General features: G+C 33.4%; 3 protein-coding genes across 4 annotated transcripts; all 3 read left to right on the top strand.

The window, feature by feature from the left end:
- The first annotated feature begins 115 nt into the window (after positions 1 to 115).
- Positions 116 to 3,909, top strand: Rae1 (ribonucleic acid export 1). Of its 2 annotated transcripts, XM_018542333.1 has the most exons (7): positions 116 to 308; positions 631 to 898; positions 1,641 to 1,814; positions 2,382 to 2,453; positions 2,526 to 2,807; positions 3,171 to 3,365; positions 3,446 to 3,532. In XM_018542333.1, exons 2-7 carry the CDS (start codon positions 641 to 643, stop codon positions 3,530 to 3,532), a joined length of 1,068 nt encoding a protein of 355 aa, XP_018397835.1. In that variant the 5' UTR covers positions 116 to 308; positions 631 to 640. The 2 variants fall into 2 exon arrangements, with proteins under 2 accessions (XP_018397835.1, XP_018397836.1); XM_018542334.1 differs by lacking the exon at positions 116 to 308 and having other exon boundaries at positions 641 to 898; positions 3,446 to 3,909.
- Positions 3,910 to 4,450: 541 nt separating this feature from the next.
- Oseg6 (intraflagellar transport protein Oseg6) lies at positions 4,451 to 11,768 on the top strand. The gene is made up of 19 exons (XM_018542317.1): positions 4,451 to 4,521; positions 4,844 to 5,223; positions 5,739 to 5,949; positions 6,035 to 6,147; positions 6,235 to 6,652; positions 6,716 to 6,946; positions 7,020 to 7,145; positions 7,224 to 7,521; positions 7,593 to 7,791; positions 7,873 to 7,970; positions 8,106 to 8,388; positions 8,578 to 9,056; positions 9,150 to 9,460; positions 9,541 to 9,690; positions 9,981 to 10,077; positions 10,152 to 10,358; positions 10,432 to 10,718; positions 10,792 to 10,868; positions 11,323 to 11,768. The coding sequence occupies exons 1-19, from the start codon at positions 4,507 to 4,509 to the stop codon at positions 11,447 to 11,449; spliced, it is 4,107 nt and encodes a 1,368-aa protein (XP_018397819.1). The 5' UTR covers positions 4,451 to 4,506; the 3' UTR covers positions 11,450 to 11,768.
- Positions 11,769 to 15,790: 4,022 nt separating this feature from the next.
- On the top strand, positions 15,791 to 20,387 carry MSBP (membrane steroid binding protein). Its single transcript, XM_018542308.1, has 3 exons — positions 15,791 to 16,598; positions 18,180 to 18,329; positions 18,970 to 20,387. Exons 1-3 carry the CDS (start codon positions 16,268 to 16,270, stop codon positions 19,137 to 19,139), a joined length of 651 nt encoding a protein of 216 aa, XP_018397810.1. The 5' UTR covers positions 15,791 to 16,267; the 3' UTR covers positions 19,140 to 20,387.
- Positions 20,388 to 23,512: the final 3,125 nt, after the last annotated feature.

The following is a 23,512-nucleotide window of genomic DNA, read 5'->3' as shown; positions in this document are numbered from 1 at the left end:
GGCAAGCTTTACTTTGCCGTTTTGAACTCGCCCATTGATATCTCAGATTCTTTGCCATATTGCAGCGCATGCGCAGAATCGAGACGATGCTAGAAATAATTGGCTTTTTGTTAGGTTAAATTCGTCGATTGCAACTTACGTCTTGCGTATACTTGCAAGATCCAGTCCAGCCTAGGTAGTGGCAGCCAGAGATAGAGCAAGCTAGAGCGTTCACTCCATATTTCCAGTCTCGTTCGAATTATTCGGATTGATTATTTTCGAGTGTGGACGATGTAGAGAGGCCGTTTTCGCCTGCAAGTAAACCAGAGGTAAACAGTCGCATGAGTCACATACATTTTGCATGAGATAATTTCAGATCATTCGCTAATTTACCGTTGCTGATATTTTTGTAATCTTAATAGAAACATTATTCATTACTTGGGACTATTCTGAGTCGGTAGTCCTAAATCTTATCGGTGAAGTTGGTCGTTTATTTCGTACAAAAACGCGTCGAATGAGTGTATTTTTATCAAAATTTGAGGTGAACGGGTACTTCTTAACATTTACCCAAATATGCAAAAATTTATAGTTACCTATATTTAGGTTAAGACTAGTTAGAACTTAAAATTTCCAACTACTAACTCATTGTAGATTCAACGTAATGTTCAATCAAAGCAACTCATTGAGGACGGGAACGTCGAATACATCAAATCCAATGCAAGACTTTGAGGTTGTCTCGCCGCCTGATGACTCAGTCTCAAGCCTGGCGTTCAGTCCAGCGTCAATACCACAGAATTTTCTAGTGGCTGGCTCCTGGGACTGTAATGTTCGTTGCTGGGAAGTAGAGCAATCAGGCAAGACTGTACCAAAATCAATGCAAAGTATGGCAGCGCCTGTCTTAGCTGTGTGCTGGAGCGATGTAAGCTCTTTGATAATTATATAATTAGCTTGATTAAATGTATTTTTATTGAGATTTGAGGTGGACGGGATATTTTCAACATTTATCTGCAATTATCAAGGACCATATTCTCAAAAAATATTCCATATGAAAATTTATAAAATACTCTAGTATATATATTGATTGCTTTCCATTTGTACCAAATCTTAAGTCATTTATAATTATGATGTCATGATTCAATTGAATGCATATTCTTTTTCATTCTGACAAGTGAGATTTAACTAAGTTTTGTCTATAATCTCCACAAGCTCGAGATTGTATGCTATACTGAATCTTGTTAACTCACATTAAAAGTGAGATGACAAACCTATTGTTATATGATAATTTTGCAAAAGCAAGTTTTATTTGGATATAAAATATTCACATAACTTTAGACTTAGTATCACTTGTATAAGAATGAAAAGCAACTACTATAAATCTTTTCATTATCTTTGTATGCAATATTTTTCAACATAGTTTCTTTTTCCTTTTTTTTATTTCCAACATGAAATAAAACAGAAAATATGATTTGATCAAAAAGTACAATTAACAAAATAGACTTTATACATGGTGAACATGACTCTAGATAGCATGGACATTCTCATAATATTGTAGTTATATGTTACAAGATTATTATAATATTGCTGAAATCTTCCATGCTACCTGGATAACTAAATAACAGTATTAAATATTATACACTTATAAGTTATCTAATAATTATTAGGATGGAACCAAAGTATTTATGGCGGGTTGCGACAAGACAGCAAAGTGCTGGGATTTGGCTACAAATCAAAGTGTACAAGTAGCAGCTCACGATGCACCTATTAGAACATGTCACTGGATAAAAGCATCTACATATTCCTGTCTAATGACTGGTTCCTGGGATAAGACATTGAGGGTTAATATTCAACTTTCTATTTTATTTTAATGTTATATTTGCAAATTATCAAATTTTTTAATTTATTAGTCTGTCAGTTTTCTTATAGCAAACTTGATCATTTGTCTTAATTACATTATACTAGATTAATACATATATTAAACATATTAAAAATTATAAATATTTAAAACAATTAAATATCTAATAATGTCTAATAATGATGTTGTTATGTTATTTAACTTGTAATATAATAGAATGTAAAATGTACATTGTATTGTTATTATTAAAATTGGTTATATCATGCCACTAGATTTAGATACTTTACATAAGGTGGTTTTTCTTTAAGAAACACAATTGACACAAACTACGTTATATTCTTAGCATTCAATGAATAACAAAGATAGAAAGAGCACTTGTATTGACTGTATTTCGTAAAAAAAAAAAGCAGCTTAAAGCTGCCTTTAATGTGTACTAATTTAGTGTAGTGCGAGTGATCGAATTCATGATTAAATATTAGTCACTTAATATTAATCACAATTGTTAATTTTTTTTTTAATATTGACTTTCATCACAATGTAAAATTTCCAGTTTTGGGATCTGCGTAGTCCTAAACCTGCAATGACTATTAATCTGCCTGAAAGATGCTATTGCTCAGATGTGGTAAATACACACAAATCATATAATAAAATATTACACTGATGTGTAGCATTATTAATATTAATAATATTGCAGGACTATCCTATGGCAGTTGTGGGAACAGCTGGGCGTGGTTTAATAGTTTATCAACTAGAAGGCAGTCCTCGTGAATATAAACCCGTCGAGTTGAGCCTAAAATATCAGTACCGTTGTGTGGCAATCTTTAGAGACAAGAAGAAAGTACCGACCGGTTTTGCAATAGGAAGCACGGAAGGACGCGTTGCAATTCATCATCTGAATCTCAGTACAAAGGAGAACTTTACGTTTAAATGCCACAGGACCAATGGCACGCCTAATGGATATCAAGATATCTATGCGGTTTGTTAGACTTTCCTTTAAAATGGAATTGAATTAAGATTATGTTAAGCTTACTTCAGATTAAGGTTGAGATTGGATTTAATCAATTAGAACAAAGGAAAATGTGTAGATCTATTCTTTTCAGCTAAACTTATGGTACAGTTTATCCATTTTCTCTTTTTCTCCATTTTTGGAGAAAAAAAAGAAAATGTGAGCGTACAAAAAAGCTAAAAAGAACAGGTCTGAGGCTTTTCAAGTTAATAATTTCTGCTTTGATTGATCAAATTCCAATCCATCTCCATTCTAATTTGTAATCTTACACAGATTTTACGTTTTTTATCTTCTTGTAAACAATTGCAATAATTTATTGATTCGCGCGGACAGGTAAACGATATAGCATTCCACCCGGTACATGGCACGGTAGCGACCGTAGGCGGCGATGGTACTTTCGGATTTTGGGACAAAGATGCACGTACTAAACTGAAATCCTCTGAAACAATGGAGCAACCCATCACACGTTGCTGTTTCAATCACAATGGACAGATATTTGCATATGCTGTTTCTTACGATTGGTCAAAGGTATCGCTGCATGAATTTGAAGTATGATAATCGTTAAAAGGTCTGTGTGTAACATTATTATTAATTTACAAATATTTCAGGGCCATGAGTACTATATTCCGGCAAAGAAAAATCAGATATTTTTGAGACCTTGTTACGATGAACTAAAACCGAAGGCTACGCCTTAAGCTGGATGACATTCGAGCGAAACAATGTGTGAATCTAGGTGCAATTACGAGGATTCACGTATTTTTATTCGATAAAAACTGTACTATCGATACTTTTTTTTACGTACAACTGTTAATATGCGTGTAATGTAAAATACAGTTAAAACAGTAATTATTGGGGTTTTTTTTGTACGTTAGACATAAAGAATTGGTACTGGGAAACACGTTTTGATATAATGTCGTTTGTGTATCTTATTTGTTAGTATTTATTTTTACAAGAGAACCTGAACACGACGATGAATTCTAAGACATTGGACGATAGTAGAGCGATGCCACAATTCATAAAGCGAGCTGATATTTACATAATCCTTTCTATAAAATATACATTTTTTTAACAAAATTACACATGCATGCCTTTTTTTACGTTCAATATCATTTCCTTTCTATGACTGAATAGTGCGTTACATTCGAGTGACAGTAACTGTGTAAGTTTAACAGTTGTGAACATATATCATTAGAGCTCTAAAAAGCTGATATATAATTATTATTAATTAGGTGATATTATTAGATATATTTAACTATAATAGGATTTATTCCTGATGACATTGAATTTAAATTATTTTTCTTGCCCCAAAAAGTTATTAGGATTATTGGCAAATAATAAATAAAATAAAAAAGAAATGATAATCTTATAAATTTTTCCTTTATCAACTGTTGATATGATTTTGTTATCTCTAGTGTTTATCTATTGAGTTATGCGATCTAGAGTTCTCTCGTCGCATGCAGATTAACATGTATAAATCGATTAAAAGCAACACAGAAATATAAACAATATGGCCGATGTATGAGATACGTCAGTACGCAAAAGCGACACTACTTAATAAATCAATATTTAAGCTATGCATATTGCAATCAATTGCAATGCCGTATAGACCTATCATTTAAATGCGCGGATCGACCAATTTCTCCCTGAGAGACAAATTCTCCGCGTTACGATGTCGTCGGAGAAGGTAGGTTATGCAGCCTCGACAGTTGTATTTTATGGAATTATTAATAAAAACGTCAATTTTAATGATTTAAGAAGGGAAAAATATATTCTATTTTGACCATCAAATTTGCATCTCTATTCGTCTCATTTGATTTCATTATGCGAATTTTCAAGGTGTTTTTTATTCCTGTAGTAGACTGCACTTTTTTCTCATTTTAGCTACAGGTATCAAATAGATACTCTTATTTCAATTTAAATTTAAAAAAAGGGTAGTCCAACTAATTCAACTATAAGAAATAGACCTATAGAAAAATGCCTATCTAATCTTATATATTTGATGACAGATTCTTTATCGACTAGACCAACCCCATGGCAATGGCAACGTCTGTATTTCTTGGCGGCCTGGTAATAGCACACATTTGGCCACAACAGGTTGCGATTCCACCGTTGCGGTTTTCGATAGACAGGGAGACATTCAGGAACGGATACAAATTTCTGGATTATGCACTGGCTTTGGCTGGGACTCAGATGGGGATCTATTAGCAATAATATCACAAAATTCTTCAACTATAATTCTATGGGATGCCACAACTGGGAAAAAGGCCCAGATAGATGCGGGTGTAAGAGATGGGCTTACTTGTATGATGTGGGCAAAGAAGAGTTGTCTACTAGCTATAGGGACACAAAAGGGAAATTTTGTGCTTTACGATCACATAAATGCCAAGTAGGATATCAGCCATAATGAGATAGATACTGTTTCCTAGAAAAAGACATAAAGTAACGTAGTGATCATTTAATATTTGTTTTAACATTAGCAACAAGGATGTAATAATTTATTGTAAACGGTATATAAAATAGAGTCTAAAGTTGATTATACTGTGTACTACTACATATGTATATGCCACTAGATTTAGATATTTTATATAAGGCAGCATTTAATATACTAATCCAGTGTAATGTGAGTGACCAAATTTGTCATTACTTAATTTATACTATCTCACTTTATATTCTTAATTAAAGTTACAGAATGAGACAGTATAAGTTTTGTGTGTGTACACATAAGTAGACAGTATACATACATTTTCTTGATAGAATTTTAAATTATTTATATATTATAAAATTATAATAGAGATTCTGTTACAGAATCTCTAATACACTGTGTTATCTGTATCTCTTGTTAGAAAGCATTCACAATGTGTAAAATATTTTAAAATTGTTTTATTTAATTGTGTTATACAGGCGGATACCTATTTTAGGAAAACATAGAAAGCGCATTGTATGTGGCGCGTGGTCGATGGATGGTCTTCTTGCCTTGGCAAGTGAAGACAAGGTTTTAAGTATCAGTACGAGCGAAGGAGATACACGTCGAGAAATAAATCTTCAAGGCGATCCCTCTCTTATACAATTTAGCGAGATGAAAATGGATCATAGAATAGGCGGTGAAAACACGGTATATGATTTTACATCACTCACTATTAAAAATATCTATAAAATATTTATATAAAGCTGTTACTTTTACCCAAAAATGTGTTTAGGTATCCCTTATCGTTAGTAAAACGACATTGTTTTTGTATAACATTCTGGACCCAGAAAACCCTATTGAATTGGCCTTTCAGAAACGTTATGGATTAATCGTAACTTACAAGTGGTAATTATTTGCTAGTATTAACAAATAAGTTTAATAAAATAGCTCCAATTTATTAATCAATAATGCGCATGCATTTCTACTTTATAGGTATGGCGATGGTTACATATTGGTGGGATTCGAAGCTGGTTTCTTTATAGCGATATCGACACATATAAAGGAAGTTGGTCAAGAATTGTTTCAAACCAAGAATCACAGAGATTATATGTCGGACATTGCGCTGAGCCAAGCGGTTGGAAAAGTAGCTACTTGCGGCGACAATACGCTAAAAGTACATAGTTTGCAGAATCTGGAAGAAACCGAAACGTTGATCACGGTGACCAACGAGAATGGAATCAAAAATATCGAATGGTCGACGGACGGAACGATGCTGGCAGTTGTAACTTACGTCGGCAATGTTTTAATTTATTTGATAGAGATTCCAAAATTAACCAGTGTCTGTGGCAACAGAATAGCATTGTTAACAAGTCTGATGGAAGTAGCTGTACATCTTTATACTTTAGACAAGGTATTTTTGTCAACACATAATAATAAAATAGATTTTTTTTATCAGAGCAAATTATACTTTCAGGATAAACCAAGCCCGCAAATAATCAATACTATAATAGAACCGGCAATATTAGCAGTGGGACCAATACATTTAGCAGTAGGATTAAATAACAGAGCGCTTTTTTGGGATTTGTCTATAAGCCATTACGATCAAATACATTTTGAAAGAGATTATTTGGCTACGATAGATAGCATGCGTTTAAATGAGACATATGTATCGGCTTTATTCGATGGAAAATTGCAATTACATTCGGTAATAAAGAATTTTTAATTAATAGTAAAAACTTCAAAACAAGACAGGCTCATTAATTCTGCTTTATGCGCAGATTAAATCCGATCAGGCTCTAATAAATAGCGGGAAGGATACAAAGATGTTTCCAGATTCAAATTCTTCCTATAATAGAATAACGTGTCACGCACTTTGTTCTGATTTTCTGGTTTACGGTAATGACGTAAGTTAGCATTATGAGATACTTTTGAATAATATTATAAGTTAATAGACTTTATACGTCCGTTTTTCAAATTTTTAGATGGGTCATCTTATATATTTTTGCTTGGAAACATTTCATCAATGTACCGAATTTATACATAACAATGGAATAAAAGAACTATATCTGGACGCGAATGGAATACAATTGTGTTTCATTGACAATAAGTTAGATGCTTATGTGTTTGATCCGATAAACGAAGCGGCCATTGCTGTGCCTGATTGTCCTGATAACATTGATGGTATTCTCTGGGATCAGAACATATTTGAACGTGCTATATTCGCAGTGTATAACAAAAGCATTATTGTAACATATATTTTCGTAAAATACTTTGTTGAAGGTAAGTAGACCTGAATGAGCGTTGTGCATTATCATTATGGAGTCTTATTTACTTGATTATGTCATGAACAGGTACCAAAGTAATAAAAATCAATACAACTAAGTTGCCATCAGACTCAGTGCCTTTATTAATGTACTCAGGCGAAGTAACACTGAGCACAATGGGTAGTAAATTAATACAATTAACATTAGCATCCCACGAAGAAGTGGGGAATATTGTGGAATCGAAAAAAATTATTGAGATTTTAGAGAATCAAATTTTGTGCAGACGGTAAGTTCTACATAATCCAATTTGCAAGTGGGAAAATGTGTATAAAATATTTTTTTTTAATGCTTTTGAATTATTTTCTAGATTTCAGCAAGCATGGAATAGTTGCGAAAAATTAAACGATAAAGATACGTGGATGAAACTAGGACAAAGCGCCATTGCAAATTTAAATATCGAATTTGGTAAGTGTAATGTTGTTGTATTATTGTTATATAATTATAATATTGATAATTAATGTTATATAGTCATTAATTTTATATATTACGATATTTTATATTATTGACACGTATGTTAATTGAATTGATCATACGCCATAGCTATTCGCGTGTATCGGCAAATGGAAGATGCAGCAATGGTGTGGACGTTACAAGCTATGGAAAATATAGATGAATTGGCTTTGTTGTGCGGTCACGCATGTATATTACTAGGAGATTATAACGAAGCCGAAAAGTATTTTCTGCAATCTTCCGAACCTGTACAGGCCTTATATCTGAGGAGAGATTTAATGCAATGGGAACAAGCATTGAGTTTGGCACAAAAATTAAAACCTGACGAGATTCCTTTTATCGCCAGAGAGTACGCCCAACAATTGGAATTCACGTAAGATTTTTTTATTAATATTATTAAAGTACTTCATTAAAAATAAAATCAGATTATATGTGGTGATAATATGTAATGATTATAAATTATTATTAATCAGTTATTTATATTCAACAAAATATTTCATAAAAATACATATCACAATCTTGTCATATTACAAATAATTACTAAATATATATCTTTATGTAGAGGAAACTATCCAAAAGCTTTAACGAATTACGAACGTGGTCTAGTCGACTACAATACGTCCACTTTGGCTGTGCAAAATCCTAATCATCGAACCCAATGTTTAGCGGGAATAGCGAGAATGTCTATAAGATGCGGTGACAGTAGAAAAGGCGTTGGTATAGCCATGGATAACGAAAGTTCGAGGATACTACGGAAAGAATGTGCGGAGATTTTAGAATCAATGAAGCAATTCAGTGAAGCTGCACAGTTATACGAAAAGTCCGAATATTTCGATAAAGCTGCCTCTGCATATATAAAATTAAAAAATTGGCACAAAGTGGGACAGCTCTTACCGCAAATATCGTCGGCAAAAATTAATATACAATATGCTAAAGCCAAAGAATCTGAGGGTAAATACGAAGAAGCTGCCAAAGCATATGAAACCGCCAAGGATTACGATAACATAATCAGAATTAATTTGGAACATTTAAATAATCCTGGTAAATATATATCGTATCTTGTTTTGCTGTGTTTTACAAGATATATTAATAATATTCAAATGACATGCTTAATTATATTATTTTATTCTACAGCTCGTAGTGTTGAAGTTGTTCAACAAACTAAAAGCATAGAAGGTGCAAAAATGGTTGCAAAGTATTTCCAAAAGATGAATGACTATAATTCGGCTATTAAATTTCTAATTCTATCAAACTGTCACGATGAAGCCTTTCAATTGGCAAATCAGCACGGCAAAATGGAATTATACGGAGAAATCTTGGTAAATACGATCGATGACACTAATGTCCGGAAAGAAGATTTTAGAAGCCTTGCAATGCATTTTGAGTCTCAGAAAAATAACCTTTTAGCTGGAAAATACTATTTCCACGCTAAAGAATATCAGAAGGTAAATTTGTAACGTTTGTGCAATCCTAAGTTTATTTATAGATACATAGTATCGACGTTTTGAGGGATTTCTTGTTTTAGGCTTTGCGACATTTATTAAAAGCTGCTCAACTAGTTCCAGACGACAATAGAGCGATTACTTACGCCATAGATACGATAGCATCTTCTAAAGATGATAAATTAGCTAATCAATTGATAGATTTCTTGTTGGGTGGCGATGGATTACCAAAGGTTATTATGTAATATTTATACATAAAAGTTGCTTAAAACACAAGAAGTATCAAGTGGTTATTATTAACCATTTCTATTTTTTAAATTAATATTATATTTTTATACGAAGATAGAAATCCGAAATTTTTGTAACTTCAATAATTATGTCTTTTATACTAATAAAATATTTGTGTTTTTTTTTTTTCATTACTCTCTCTTTTATTTTCATAATTTATTTGCTTAGTCTTTTTAATGAGTAAAAAAACATTCTAGTGTTAGGCAATTCTAATATGTTTGTATTTTCTATTTAGGATCCGAAATATTTATTCCGATTGTACATGGCTAGGAAACAATATAAAGAAGCGGCTAAAACGGCGATCATAATTGCAAACGAGGAACAAGTTAATGGTATGTATTTACGCCAATGATATGTACGCCCGAAAATGCGTAGCGCTGCAATGATAGATTTTTATATATTGCAGGAAACTATAGAAATGCTCACGACGTTCTATTCGGCATGTATCAAGAATTGAAGAGAAATAAAATTACCATACCCTTGGAAATGCAAACCAATTTAAGACTCTTGCATTCCTACATTCTAGTGAGATTGCACGTGAAAAGGAGTGATCATTTACGAGGCGCCCGAATGCTTATAAGGGTCGCCAACAATATATCGAAATTTCCTTCACGTTAGTATGACCACGGTAATTAATGCGAAAGAATGCTCAGTTTATGGTACAATAAATGCATTATATATTTTAGATATTGTACCGATATTAACTTCAACCGTGATAGAATGTCATCGGGCGGGCTTAAAAAATGCGGCTTTCAATTTTGCCGCGATGCTGATGCGTCCTGAGTATCGGGGACAGGTCGACGCGAAATACAGTAAGAAGATTGAGGCAATTGTCAGAAAACCACCGAGAACAAAGGATATCGAGAACGAGGATGAACCTCTTACCTCATGCCCATACTGCAAGAGCAGACTTCCCGAGACTGAAGTAACCTGTGATAAGTGTAAAAACACAATACCTTTTTGCATCGCAACGGTAAGACTTTAATTATCACTTACTAACAAAAATAAAAGAACACCAGTGAAGTTTTCATCGTTATTGTTTGCAGGGACGACACATCGTGGAGGATGATTTTACAGTATGCCCCCAATGCGATTTTCCAGCCATTAGAAGTGAATTTCTAAGGTAAATATCTTGATCAAAATTTTTTTCGGAATATTTATGCAAGTTGAAACATTTTTCAGAGAAAAATACTACAACTCTCTTTTCGAGAAAATCTTTTCTTAAAATTTATATTATAGAATTTTTTCTGAAATATATTCTAGGATATTTCTCATTTTTTATAATTTCTGAAAAAATTTAATTTTTTTAAATTGTATAAAAAATTATAGAAATTAAACAAATCTTAAAAATCTTAAAACTTTTTTTAGAAATCACGTATGAAGAATTTTAGAAATCACGTATGAAGACATTTAAAAAAAAGTGTTTAGAAGAGAAATTTTTCGAAAAGGTATACAATTACTCTGAAAAATTATGAAATTTGTATAAAAGTTTTGAAAAAAATTCTTTACCACGATATCATAAAAGAATGTAAATATTATTTAAGATTATCTATTACAATATAATTTATTACATCTAGAATTGTTGAATCCGAGGAGACTTGTCCGATGTGTTCGGAGAGAGTTAATTCCGAAGCTGTATCGTCCGTCACTGATATCCGTCCATACCTCGACTATCAGGAGGAGAAAGTGATTATAAAGGCTTAAACATGTAAAAGATTATGAAAGTTTAAATATGTATAAACTTTTTACATATTTAAGAGTACATAAAGGTATAAGCGGCAACTATAACTTACGTAAACTAGGGGTGCAATAGAGAGACAGAGTTTATATAGACATTTGCATATGTGCTGCACGAATCAGAGGTGCCTTGTTATTATCGCATTACCTCGGGTAAATGCGACATAATTAGGAGATAGCGGTACCTTTATCTACAAACAATAGCGGTAGTAAATAGACTATTCCTATTGACTTGGAAGAGCGATTGACAAAGCGTCAGTATTCTCGACACAACAGTGCCGTCCACTATAAGTACAATTTATCAGAGTATAAGTAGATTATATATATTATATGTATAAAAAGACTTATTGTCATTTGCTATGCGAATTGCATTTTAATGTAGATGATTGCCATAAATAAAATGACTGATTCTAATACATGATATATTGAACGAATCTATAGAAACAAAATATTATTAGGCCTGTTTTTTGCAGTTATTTGTCACTTGAAACAAGATAGATACAAATGGATGCTACAGGAAAGAAAAGGACAAAAGAAAATAAAGAACAAATCAGTTTTGTTCTTTCATATGAAAGAAAAGACAAGCTATAGCTTGTTTATGTATTTATGATCGAAAACTATTTTTAATAGTCGGATTAAATTATGATATACACTCTCTACACTTAAAATAAAATAGATATTTGTTTGAAATTTGACGAAGTTTGAAAAGAAAAAATCTCACAGTGCAGTAATAAAAAAAATTAGTCATTCTGAGAAAAATTAAAGAGATTGTTTATATATATATATATATATATAATTTCTATTAATATATTGCGTACGTGCGTGTGTGTGTGTATACGTAAATTAACTTCAATTTTTCAATTTAGCTTTATATTTTTTCTTATTTTAAAAATTAAAACTATAAAAATTGATAAATATTCGAGCATTACAGACCAAAATACGTTTAATAAACATAAAAAAAATCGCATGATAAACATATAAATTAAAAAATAACGTTTATAAAATTTGATACGTTGTGAACGTTATAAAAACATAAAGCTTGTATTAAATAACTAAAGATTGAGATTGAAAAATTAACGAATAAAAAAAACCAATGTTCAATAAACTTCATTTTAATTTCAATTTCAATTTCTAGTTTAATAGAGGCTTAAGACATTTATAATGTTTATTTAACATCTTTTCTTTTTTGTTAATTAAAAAAAATCATTCAAAATATCGTTTTTAAATAAGGCATTTAGACGGTTTTATAATAAATTTATATTTAACGTTTATATCAATTTAATGTTTTTATATATTATAAAAACATTTAAAATGTTTATAGCTAAACGTTTGTATAAAAGTATAAATAGTCTACTTTTAGATAGATATATCAATAGACATTAATAAAAATGAATATATCTCGAATAAAAAGCCACGATAACCCAAGGAAAACACAAGTCATAATATCAAACTGACGCTAAAATCATTACCAAAGTTACTTTTAATCATTTATGGTTTATTTTAATGTTATTTTAACATTTTCGTGATTTAATTGTTTTGCAAAAAAAAACGATTGTAATTACTACTGTAATATTTCTAAAATATTTTATTGCAATATTTCAGAAATTTTTTCTATAAAATATTTTTTAAATACAAGTATATTTAGAAAAGAGTTTTGAAATATTCTTGTACTTATAATATTTCTTTCAAGGTTCTTTAAAGATTCTTTCAAGATATTTTTCAAAATTCTTTCTAAAATAGTTTGGTAAAATATTTTAGTACAACATTTTAAAATATTTCTGAATTTCAGAAAATGATTATATGTATAAATATTTCACTGTATACGATGGACAAAAAATATAATAGGCATGGAATTTTAGGATGGATAGAGTTGCTGGTCTCGCGACCTCGCGAGTTGTTTTGCGTTATATAAAAAGAAAGAAAAAAGTAAAAGTAACGAGGATGCTGTTATAATCATAATAGTATTCGTTCGGTCCCGTGACAGTCATAATTGCAGTGAGACTAACCTAATCGCGACGGCGCAATGTATGCATGAGACATATCTAGAGCACGTGACTTTACATAGCATGACTTTGAAGAATCGACGCGCATAATTATATACGTTTTTCTTCTTCTCGTAAATTACTAGATACAGGTCTTTGACGAGACTCTAAATATGTGACCGAGACTCTGAAATAAAATTGATAACAAGGCGGGAAAGCGATCTTTTTATAATTTTATTATGAAATTTATATAAGAAAATTTCACGATAGAGGAACGATAATTTCCCAGTCGATGCTCGGTAATCTTCTTTCCTCCCGTCGCGACATAACTGTTTCTCGCTCGACAAGGAGAGAGGAAGTGAGAAACGGTACACTCGGCATTCTAGGCTTCGCGGAAAAGCAAATGAGTACAACTAAGTAATACAGAAGTACAGATAATTATATACTTTGTATATATTGATACAATTAACCCAGTGGACACCAGTTAAAAATAACATCAAGTTATGATTCCCCTGGCAGAAATAAAAATCGGAACGTAAATCGAATAATCGTATAAAGAGACAGTATAAAAAGAAGCGTAGACGAAACTTGAGCGTTCTTTTATATTTTGTTGTTTCAATTTTCGCCCCTTTTAGAAGTTTCATTTATTTTTCTGTTATCTTTTCCTTATGTTCAACTTATACTCTGATTTTTATTTTCGCTAGAGTCCAACATTCAACAATATAACTGTTATGTAACATCATATATTTATATTACATGTAGTTATAATATTTATGTCTATTTCTACCAATGTAGATTAACTTTAATTTTAATTCAATTTATTCTTATATTTTTCTAGTTTCAAGTATTTAAGAAAATGAATTTAATTGAGATTGAAGTTATAATCTACATTAGAAACGGGTATTATATCGTTGAATGCAAAATTATAACATAGATATATGTATATATTTCATTTTATATTAACTAGAAACGTTTTCAAGTTCCTATAAACTTTAAATGGATCATCGAAATGTCGAAATAAATGTCCGAAAAGCTGAGCACACGCAACTGCGAAGATTCGTCGTTTCATATCATGACATTCTATGTGTACGTTGACACTAGTTACGTCAATCGCTAAGATGCAAAGTCTTAATTTTTTGCTATATTATATATCATATATTTACTAGTCTATCACGATATACGTATATCGATGCACTCAGCAATAATAATGAGTCGTTAATGATTTTCGAAGCAGAAATTATGAGATTTATGGCCGCGGGCTGCACGGTTTATTAGAATTGAAAATTGTAATCTGAAAAATGAAGGTAAAAAAAGACGAAAAAAAGGCAATTAATTAGAACACATTAATAAACTAGTAAAATGTAACTAATTATTAAATTAAAGACGAATTAATTGGCAAATTAATTTATATTTCATAAATTAATTCGTAAGTTTTATTTATGATCTTATTGGAAAACTAATTTTTACGAAAATTGAAAAGTATGTCATACGAGCTGTGACATATTAAAATGGCATTGCTTTTGAAATCTTTATATTAAAATATTTGTACTTGACGTTAAAGTTTAACATTAAAGAGAAAAAGAAGATTCCGAGTACGAGAACCCAAGCAAAACAACAAATTACAAAAAAATGATATATTAAAATGAATTATAAATGATTGAAAAGTAACTTAGTATTTTGGAGTCATTGTCACGTCATTTTGCTGTCATGATGACTTGTGTTCTGCTTAGGAAGTGTAAGAGTAACGTGAACAAATCTTTTTCATGCGGAAAACAGCCTCTCGCGATCGTCTTTTGAATTTTGGGACCATATTAGAGACCCTGTATGTATATCAAAGTCCGGCCACAAACGATTTTGTCGAAATTCTACTATAGAAATATGATAATATATATATATATATGTACATAAAATTTATATATATATACTATATCACTTTAACTTTTATCGTCTTGTATAGATATACTCTATTATCCTATTACATATACAATTCTCTAAAGTCTGTGGAATCTCGACACACTAAAGAGTATAAATTGGGCCAGTCTTGAAAAAGAGTGACTCAATTTTTAATTTTTAAGAGTAAAATCTTACTCTTTAGAATTCCTGTAAAAGTTTCGAAAGTATTTCTCTCTCTCTCTCGTAAAGGAATTTTGTCAAAATCGTTTACGGGCAAACTGGAATCTGAGAGTACTCCGAGTCTCTCCAGTACGTGCGGCCCTGCGACGCACCACCGCGGTGCAGCCACGTAGAAGGCAACTAAAGGCGACTCTCTCGTCTCTCTGCATCGCATACGTCCACATGGGCGGAGGGAAAGGAGTGGAAAGGAGAGAAAAACGGCGCGGCGGGAGAGGCAAGGGAAACCATACGTAACGACGTAACGCGCACCGGTACGCATCGTTCGTGTCGTACGATTATCGTCGCGCGCGCCGAATCCGAGTCGTCATTCTCATCGGCGAGCGGCGCCTAGTCGGCCGACATTAGTTCGCGGCTTCCCGACGTTCCTCTCCATTTTCCCGCCACCCTGCTTCCTAGTGTATTGCGGTACTCTCTCTCTCTCTCTCTCTCTCTCTGTCGTTCTCGTCGGTAAGAGACAAGCACGCGTCGCACACATAGACGTCATCGTGCGTACACGAACTGCACGCATCATACAAGTTCGGGAGCGCGCACGCTGCGTCTCGGTTTCTCTCTCCCGGCGCGGTTGATCGTAACCTCTCGTTTTCCTCGCCGGCACACCTCTCTGTACTTCTCGTCCACTGGGTAGACGAGATCGGTCCTCAGTGGTCAAGTCAGTTTGGTTTTGGTCAAGATGGCCGAGAAGATCGGTTCGCCGGCCGTCGCGACCCCGGAACAGCAACAGCAGTCGCAGTTCCTGTCGAACTTCATCGCCGAGATCGTCAAGAGTCCATTGAACCTCGCCCTCGTGGGCGTGATCGCTATCCTGGTCTACAAGATCGTCAAGAGCCGTACGCGGACCGAAGAGCCCGTGCAGGAAGTGAAGAAGCTGCCGAAGCTACGCCGCGATTTCGCGATCGAGGAGCTGACCAAGTACGACGGCAAGGGCGCGGACGGTCGGATACTCGTCGCCGTCAATGGCAGCGTGTACGACGTCACCAGAGGCGCCAGGTTCTACGGCCCTGGTGAGTCGCCGCCGCCGGGGCACTTCGCATCAGCGGATCAATTTTCCCTCACCCGCCGATCTCTGTCGCACAGATCGCGCTTGTTGCACGATATTTTTCCCCTTCCCCCTCTTCCCAATCATAATTTTGTCCTCCGTTTCTTCCTCTTCCCTTCTCTCTCCCCCCCTCTCTCTCTCTCCTTTTTTTTCTTTTCAATCTGTATTTCTTTTTCTCTCCGCGACTTCATTAGCAGTTTTTTTTTTTTTACATTAGTCTCGAAGGAGTGTCCGATGATATCATGCACTGCGCGAGCAAAAATAAAATCGCGAAAGTCTCGCGATCGTCACGACCAATTGTGCCTCTCCAATTGCGCCGCGATACTAAGCTAACGATAGCAGTTTATCACGTTCCGTGACGTATAGCGAGGAGGTTTCGCTCAAGTATGTAACACGGACGGGATGCATAAAGCTGTTCTTTTTACGGTTTACCTTTCCACTATGAAGGAAAAAAAAGAAAGATAAACTTGAAAAAAATCAGCTGAAAGAACAAACGTACAATTTACGAAACTCGAGAACGGAAAATTGTTTTCGGAATCGATAAGTCCACCGCAAAACGATAAAATAGATAAGCGATTGACAATCACTTTGGGATACGAAGGAATGTCGGACACTCGTTCTTCTTATTTTACATTCTCTTTGATTTTTAATAAAGATAAAGCTATGTTCAACAGAAAAGCAGCTTGGCCACAGTTATAAAATACTTTAGTCTGATATGATAGATCTTTGGTTTTTCACTGGATTTAAATGTGTACACTAATAGCTACATTTAACAGAAAAAAACGGCTCTACAACTGTTGTAAAATTCTTTAATGATTATTTTGTACTTTAGATCCCTAAGGCAAGAATCAAACGTATTAAAGAATTTTACAAAACTGCTTTCTTTATTGAATGCAGCCATTGGTCAAGTTCAGCAAAATGTTTATTCTGCAATCGTTGACAGTTTTCTTCGCGAAAGATAGAATATATTTCTCTAGTATCTAAAGTATAATCCAATCAAAGTGAAGAAAACTTTTAACAGTTGTAAAATAAACAATCTGCTAAACGCAGTCAATCATATTAAAGAATCTTACGATATTTGCGAAGTTGCTTTTTCTGCCGAATGCAGTCAAATGTATAAAGAATTAGTTACATACCTTTAGTCAAAAGAGATTGTACATGATGTGTGCAAAAATCTTTCGAAAATCTTATGATTAATATATGGTATAAATATATGGTATAAATGGATTTTATGAGGGGAAGGGGGGAGAAAGATTTATTTGCTTCAATTTTCATGCATAATTAAAATTATGTGTTTTGAATAAGCGATAATAGTTCTTCTAACAAAGAAAGAAATGAGAGATGAAACTATTTTGCAACAATGCACTGATTATACAATTTATATATGTAAGAAATGAGTATTATATCACTTATGGAATTTCTATTTTAAAGTTAGTTATTATTAGTAGAAAAAAAGACTTGATTTATAAATTTCAATCCACACAAATTCATTTATACTTTTTACTTAATGCTTATATAAAACTTCACAGAGTAAATACTGTTATAGGTGGACCCTATGAGACATTTGGTGGTCGAGATGCCAGTAGAGCACTTGCAAGGTTTGAAGTGGCCGCAGCGACGGATAAATATGACGATCTAAGTGACCTGAACACTACAGAAATGAATTCTATCCATGAGTGGGAAGAACAATTCAAAGGTAAAGTATATTGAATAAACGATAGTTCTTCCAACAACAGGAAATGAGATATAAAGCCCGCGGCACTGCTTTAATATATTTATTATATGTAAATTATATATGTAAAGAAATTAATACGAAACTCGATCTTATCTTAACATCAATTCTCATTAATAGAACACTTTTTTGGAAGTGTTATCTGTGTAGAGCACGCGTTCTAGGATGACGTAGGCTGTGTTTGGTTCGAACACCTTCAGCACTTTCGATGCTTTCATTCTTGTTTCACATTCTTGTTTAATGAACGTTAAAGACAGAACGATGATAATAAGCGTTTAAAGTAAATGAGCGTTAAACCGAACGTAGCTTTATATAATAGTTAAACATCTTATTGATAGGATATAAACTTTTACATTCTATGTAAATAAATGTTCTTTCTAACATGTTTTTTTCACCTATATAAGATAACATATTCTATTTCTAAGTCAATATTACAAAAGCATTGACTCTCATGAATAATGAATGAGAGCATAGTTCAAGGCTTTTTTTTATTGCTTGCATCCGTTTTAGCTTACAAACGTGATGTTTAAAATAAATATAGAAACTTGTAACTAAATTATTTACAAGAATGATAATATTATAGATAAATTTGCTTTAATTACAGAAAGATACGATTATGTTGGGAAATTATTAAAGCCTGGCGAAGCACCGACAAATTATTCCGATGAAGAGGATGAAGGTAGTCAACGGGAGACTGAAACAAAATCAGAAAGCTATGATGCAGAGAAAAAAGCGGATCATAGCGAGACCACCGAAAAATCAAAGAGCGATTGACCGCATGATCGTATATTGGAGGCAGAACTGTTACAGGAGCACACTACGCACACGCTGTTGTTACAGAAATCTTTGAAATTGTCGCTCATGAATATATTTCTGGACGTTCGGCCGAATATTTTATTACTTGGTAACGGTAACCGGATAAAGAAGCGAAACGCCGGCTTTTAATATCGCATTGGAAATACACAAAACACATTTCCGAAAAAGCTGGTAGTTATACTACGTGAAGACTTTATTTGGGCGTACAGTTCGCCGATCAGCGTGCTGACGCTCGTGTCTTTTAATGTTTTTATATATGTACAAAAGATTTTCTACCAAAAACGCTAAGCCGAATCAGTGGCATGTAACAACATACATATTCCATTGTAGATTCTTGTTGAATTACTTGTATTCCGCTGTACAACATGCGATGACGGTACGCGCCTGTACTCACACGAATACAGCGATATGATAAAGCTGACGTTGCATTTGAAGTTTAGTTTTAAGTCTGCTTTATGGAATTTAAGTCCTCTCGCGGTCATGCAGAATAGCGAATTTAAAAAGAGCCACCGAATTGGGGGAGAGAAAGATCACACAAACAGGTGCATACACTTTGAAGTAATAAGCTTGCAAATGATCCGAGTGGCGCTCATTAATTCTGACCAAGCTCTAAGAATATAGTTATATAATGTTACACTTTTAATATATAATTGTATCAGATATGTGATTATTATCAAATAATGGAAAATGTACACTGATTCAGAGGTCTCTCATTTGCGATCGTCTCAATGAGGCAAATTGCATTTTTTTCTTTTCGTGTAAAAGTTTTAATCATTGAAGTAAAATATCGGAAAAACTGAGCATAACGCGTGCGTCTTTAACAATTTGTTTTACACAAATGGAAGTAACAAATGTATAAAATTTTTTGTGGTGGATTTTAGCATTGTAAAGTTTTGTTACAAGAGTTCAATAGAACCGGTATTCATAGATAATTAATTTTTGTTTTTAGACAGTCTTAAGTAATGGCTTGAGATGTAAATCGATATATAAATCTGTTTAATTTATAATAGTTTTGGACGATCTTAAATGTAAGAATGGGCTATGAATACCGATCTAGAATGTTACATTTATAAATATTCGCGTACTTCCACGTAGTGTTGTCTCCGACACTGCGGCGCATCGATTTATTAATGCTGTTTAATGGCTTTATTCACCAATAAAATATGGTTTTGATAAACCGTTATATCTGAAAATAAATTACGAATAAAGATTATTAGAGTTATGTTAAATAAACAAAAATATATATGTATATAAATATATATACATATATATATATATATATATATATCTATATTTCTACGTACACGTGACAAGTTTGCATGCACTTGTGTATAATTTAAAATTATGTTGGTATAAGTCAAATTGTATTTTACGTCTTGTTGCGGCATTTAAAATAGGAAGAAAATTATTTATTGTATATCACGCGTCGTGCTATAGTTACTCGAAAAAAATGGTGTATATTACTTAACATGGTTAGATATTACTGATTGTGGCAAATAAAGTTTTATTATTGTTTATATTAATCCAACGGCGAGTACACATTCAGTTTGATCGTCATGTACATGAAGAATATATGAATACTTTTATTCTCTAATTAATTATTTGGGAAGAATTTTTCCTCTCCATTCTCGAAAAGCAGCGATATTTAATGTTGTATGGATATATATTATTTAACGGATGTAATTTACAGAGACGATAAAAATAAATTTGTATAATTTTAAAATAATTCATAAGCAACGCGTTAAAATGCAAGTAATCGGAATAAAAGATGTTTTTATTTCAAACATTCAAAGTAAATTTTAACTAATAGCTGAATGCCTGCTGAGCTTTATGTACTTCATTTGTTTCTAATATTCTGTCATGTGATTGTTTCATCTTGAAGACAATCGCATTTTATTATGAATCGACAAATTTTGGATGCGTTCGCTTTTCGCGCTTACAGGCTGTCAGCATTATTTTATCTATCAAATATTAAACAAGGACGAATGATGATTACTAGCACTGAATGGTATACTGGCGGAATGATCACTTCCATGTTTTTACATAGAAGAATATCGAGCCTACGATAGATTTTCGGTAAAGTGATAGAGTCCTATATATAAAGAGAAGCGACATTATACTTATTAGACCACTCCAGGATTCTCTAAACGTTTTTTCGATAATTATTATCGTCAGCCAATCATGACATTTATTCAGTGGTATTAAAATGGCTGACTAATAGATGATTGGTGGATTTTATATTTCGTCTGCAAACGACGCCATTTTTATTATTTTTCTTAGTAATTTTGCGATACTGACTTAAGCCGGTTGCGCTTCTCTGATATCTAGGACTCTAGAGTGCACCAGTGTTACACTAGTTTTCCCAAAGAAAGAAAGGGAAGCGCTATTACACAGCTGCTTCACTTAGGAGGGGACACCCAATCGGAATACATATCAGACTGCCAATCAGAAACTCGAACATGAATGAGCGCGTTCAGCGGACTTAACAATTGGATGAGCGCTCGCTGTTGTTGGTATTCTTTTAGATCATCCGATCGGAATTTTAGACCTAAAGCCCATGACACATAGAAAAACGTATGACCGTAAACATAATCAGTAAGCGAATTGACCAATCACAGTTGAGAACGCAAGCAGCCGCCGCTTACGTTCTCAACTATGATTGGTCAATTCGCTTACTGATTACGTTTACGGCCTTACATTTTTCTACGTGCCATGGGCTTAAAAGAATGCACTAATAGAGAGCGCTTACTCAACTGTCGAGTCCGTTGAATGCGCCGCTTTTATGCAAAAGCATGGCTCTCATTGGCTATCGCTCGCCGCTTCACCGCTGCGCCGCTCTGGTCTGTAGGCTCCTTTATGCATTTCATGTGCGATAGGCTTAAAGCGGGGAGCACAGACTTTTGCATAACGCATAAAGCATGTGCATAAGGAATTTCATTGGCCCATTTTCTTATGCATGAGTCAATGGATCAATCAAATTCTTTATGCATATGGTTTATGCGTTATGCAAAAGTCTGTGCTCCCCGCTTAAGACCGCAGCACACACTTTTGCATAAGCCCGGATCCTCATACGGGCAAAAGCGCTTTGACACCAAACGCTGATTGGTGAAAAACCGGTGGCGAAGGTAAAATTTATCCCCATAACCCGTTTTTCACCAATCAGCGTCCGGTGTCAAAGCGCTGTTGTCCGTATGAGGATCCGCGGGCTAACGCATAGCGCGTAATGCATAAGCGAATCAACAAATCAGAATTCTTCCTTTCCTCTCACTTCAAAGAAGAGAAGCATTTTGATTGGCTGTTTCTCCGAATGCATCGTTTGAATGCAGAAAGCAAAGTGCATTAACAAAGATCAAATCTAATAATTGACATTAGCTGCATTCAGTAGAAAAAATTGATTAAGCCTGTTTTACAATAAGATCGCAAGCCGTGAGCCGTAAGAAATGAACCAATCAAAATTTATTATTTTTTTCATATTCAATTATGATTGGCCAAATTTTTACGGTTTACGATTTGCGATTCTATTGTAGAACAAGCATATTAGTGAGTGTTCAGTGATTTTTTAATATTATTGTTTTTTTTTCGCCTTTAGTTTGCTGGATCTAAATGTAAGAACCAATTATTTCAAAGATTAACTGAATGTTCAATGATCAGTTTTCTCTACTAAACACAGCCAAACGATGCTTTCCATTTAATGGCATAAAAGTCTCGTTCTGTTTTAGTTACTTCTTGTCAAGAAAGATGGAGTAATGTTTGTGTCGATTTGTGCAATTAAATACAATAACAAAAAACACCTATTCCAATATATGCTCTCTTTATATACATATTTTAGTACGACACATTTCTACTAGATAGTAGCACAGCGATATAATTTGTTCACTTTGCTATCTACTCTCTGTTTTATCGACATACATTTTAATGAAGTTCCTGTTCGAGCAGAGATCCTGTATTTGACGAATTAAAACCCTGTCGACACAAGTTGTGAGGAAATAAGCATTTGATTTAATTCCTTCTTATGACTAATAATGCTTTCTTTATTATTTGTATTTGAATTATTCAAAGCTGTCGGACTATACTTGCCACCTTCCTGCCCCATTTAAATTAATTAAAGCATTATGGGAATGGAATAGTATAAAATACAGCTGGTCACAGATAGCTCAGAAATTGATCGAGTTTCAACAAGTTTTTAAGGAATTTTGAAAATAGGTCGCAAGCCGCTTGTTTCCAAAAAAAAAAAAAAAAAAAAGAGAGAAAAAGCTAAGAAATAGCTCTGGGAGTTATGTTTAGTTTATGAAAACGAGTTTTGGTTGTGTTTATCTCGTCTCACGGTAATG

The sequence above is a fragment of the Cyphomyrmex costatus genome, unplaced genomic scaffold (assembly GCF_001594065.2).
Source record: "Cyphomyrmex costatus isolate MS0001 unplaced genomic scaffold, Ccosl1.0 scaffold33, whole genome shotgun sequence".
Classification (NCBI taxonomy): Eukaryota; Metazoa; Arthropoda; class Insecta; order Hymenoptera; family Formicidae; genus Cyphomyrmex; species Cyphomyrmex costatus.
Note: the sequence above shows the minus strand (reverse complement) of the source record. Positions and strands in the feature narration are given on the sequence as shown.

Excerpts from the sequence above, each read along its gene's own strand:
- Rae1 (XM_018542334.1), top strand. The coding sequence starts at position 641 with ATGTTCAATCAAAGCAACTCATTGAGGACGGGAACGTCGAATACATCA. Across the intron at positions 899-1,640 it reads TAGCTGTGTGCTGGAGCGAT|GATGGAACCAAAGTATTTAT; the intron begins GTAAGCTCTTTG and ends AATAATTATTAG. Across the intron at positions 1,815-2,381 it reads CCTGGGATAAGACATTGAGG|TTTTGGGATCTGCGTAGTCC; the intron begins GTTAATATTCAA and ends TAAAATTTCCAG.
- Oseg6 (XM_018542317.1), top strand. Across the intron at positions 6,947-7,019 it reads GAAAATTGCAATTACATTCG|ATTAAATCCGATCAGGCTCT; the intron begins GTAATAAAGAAT and ends CTTTATGCGCAG. Across the intron at positions 7,971-8,105 it reads AAATTTAAATATCGAATTTG|CTATTCGCGTGTATCGGCAA; the intron begins GTAAGTGTAATG and ends CATACGCCATAG.
- MSBP (XM_018542308.1), top strand. The coding sequence starts at position 16,268 with ATGGCCGAGAAGATCGGTTCGCCGGCCGTCGCGACCCCGGAACAGCAA. Across the intron at positions 16,599-18,179 it reads CGCCAGGTTCTACGGCCCTG|GTGGACCCTATGAGACATTT; the intron begins GTGAGTCGCCGC and ends ATACTGTTATAG. Across the intron at positions 18,330-18,969 it reads GTGGGAAGAACAATTCAAAG|AAAGATACGATTATGTTGGG; the intron begins GTAAAGTATATT and ends CTTTAATTACAG.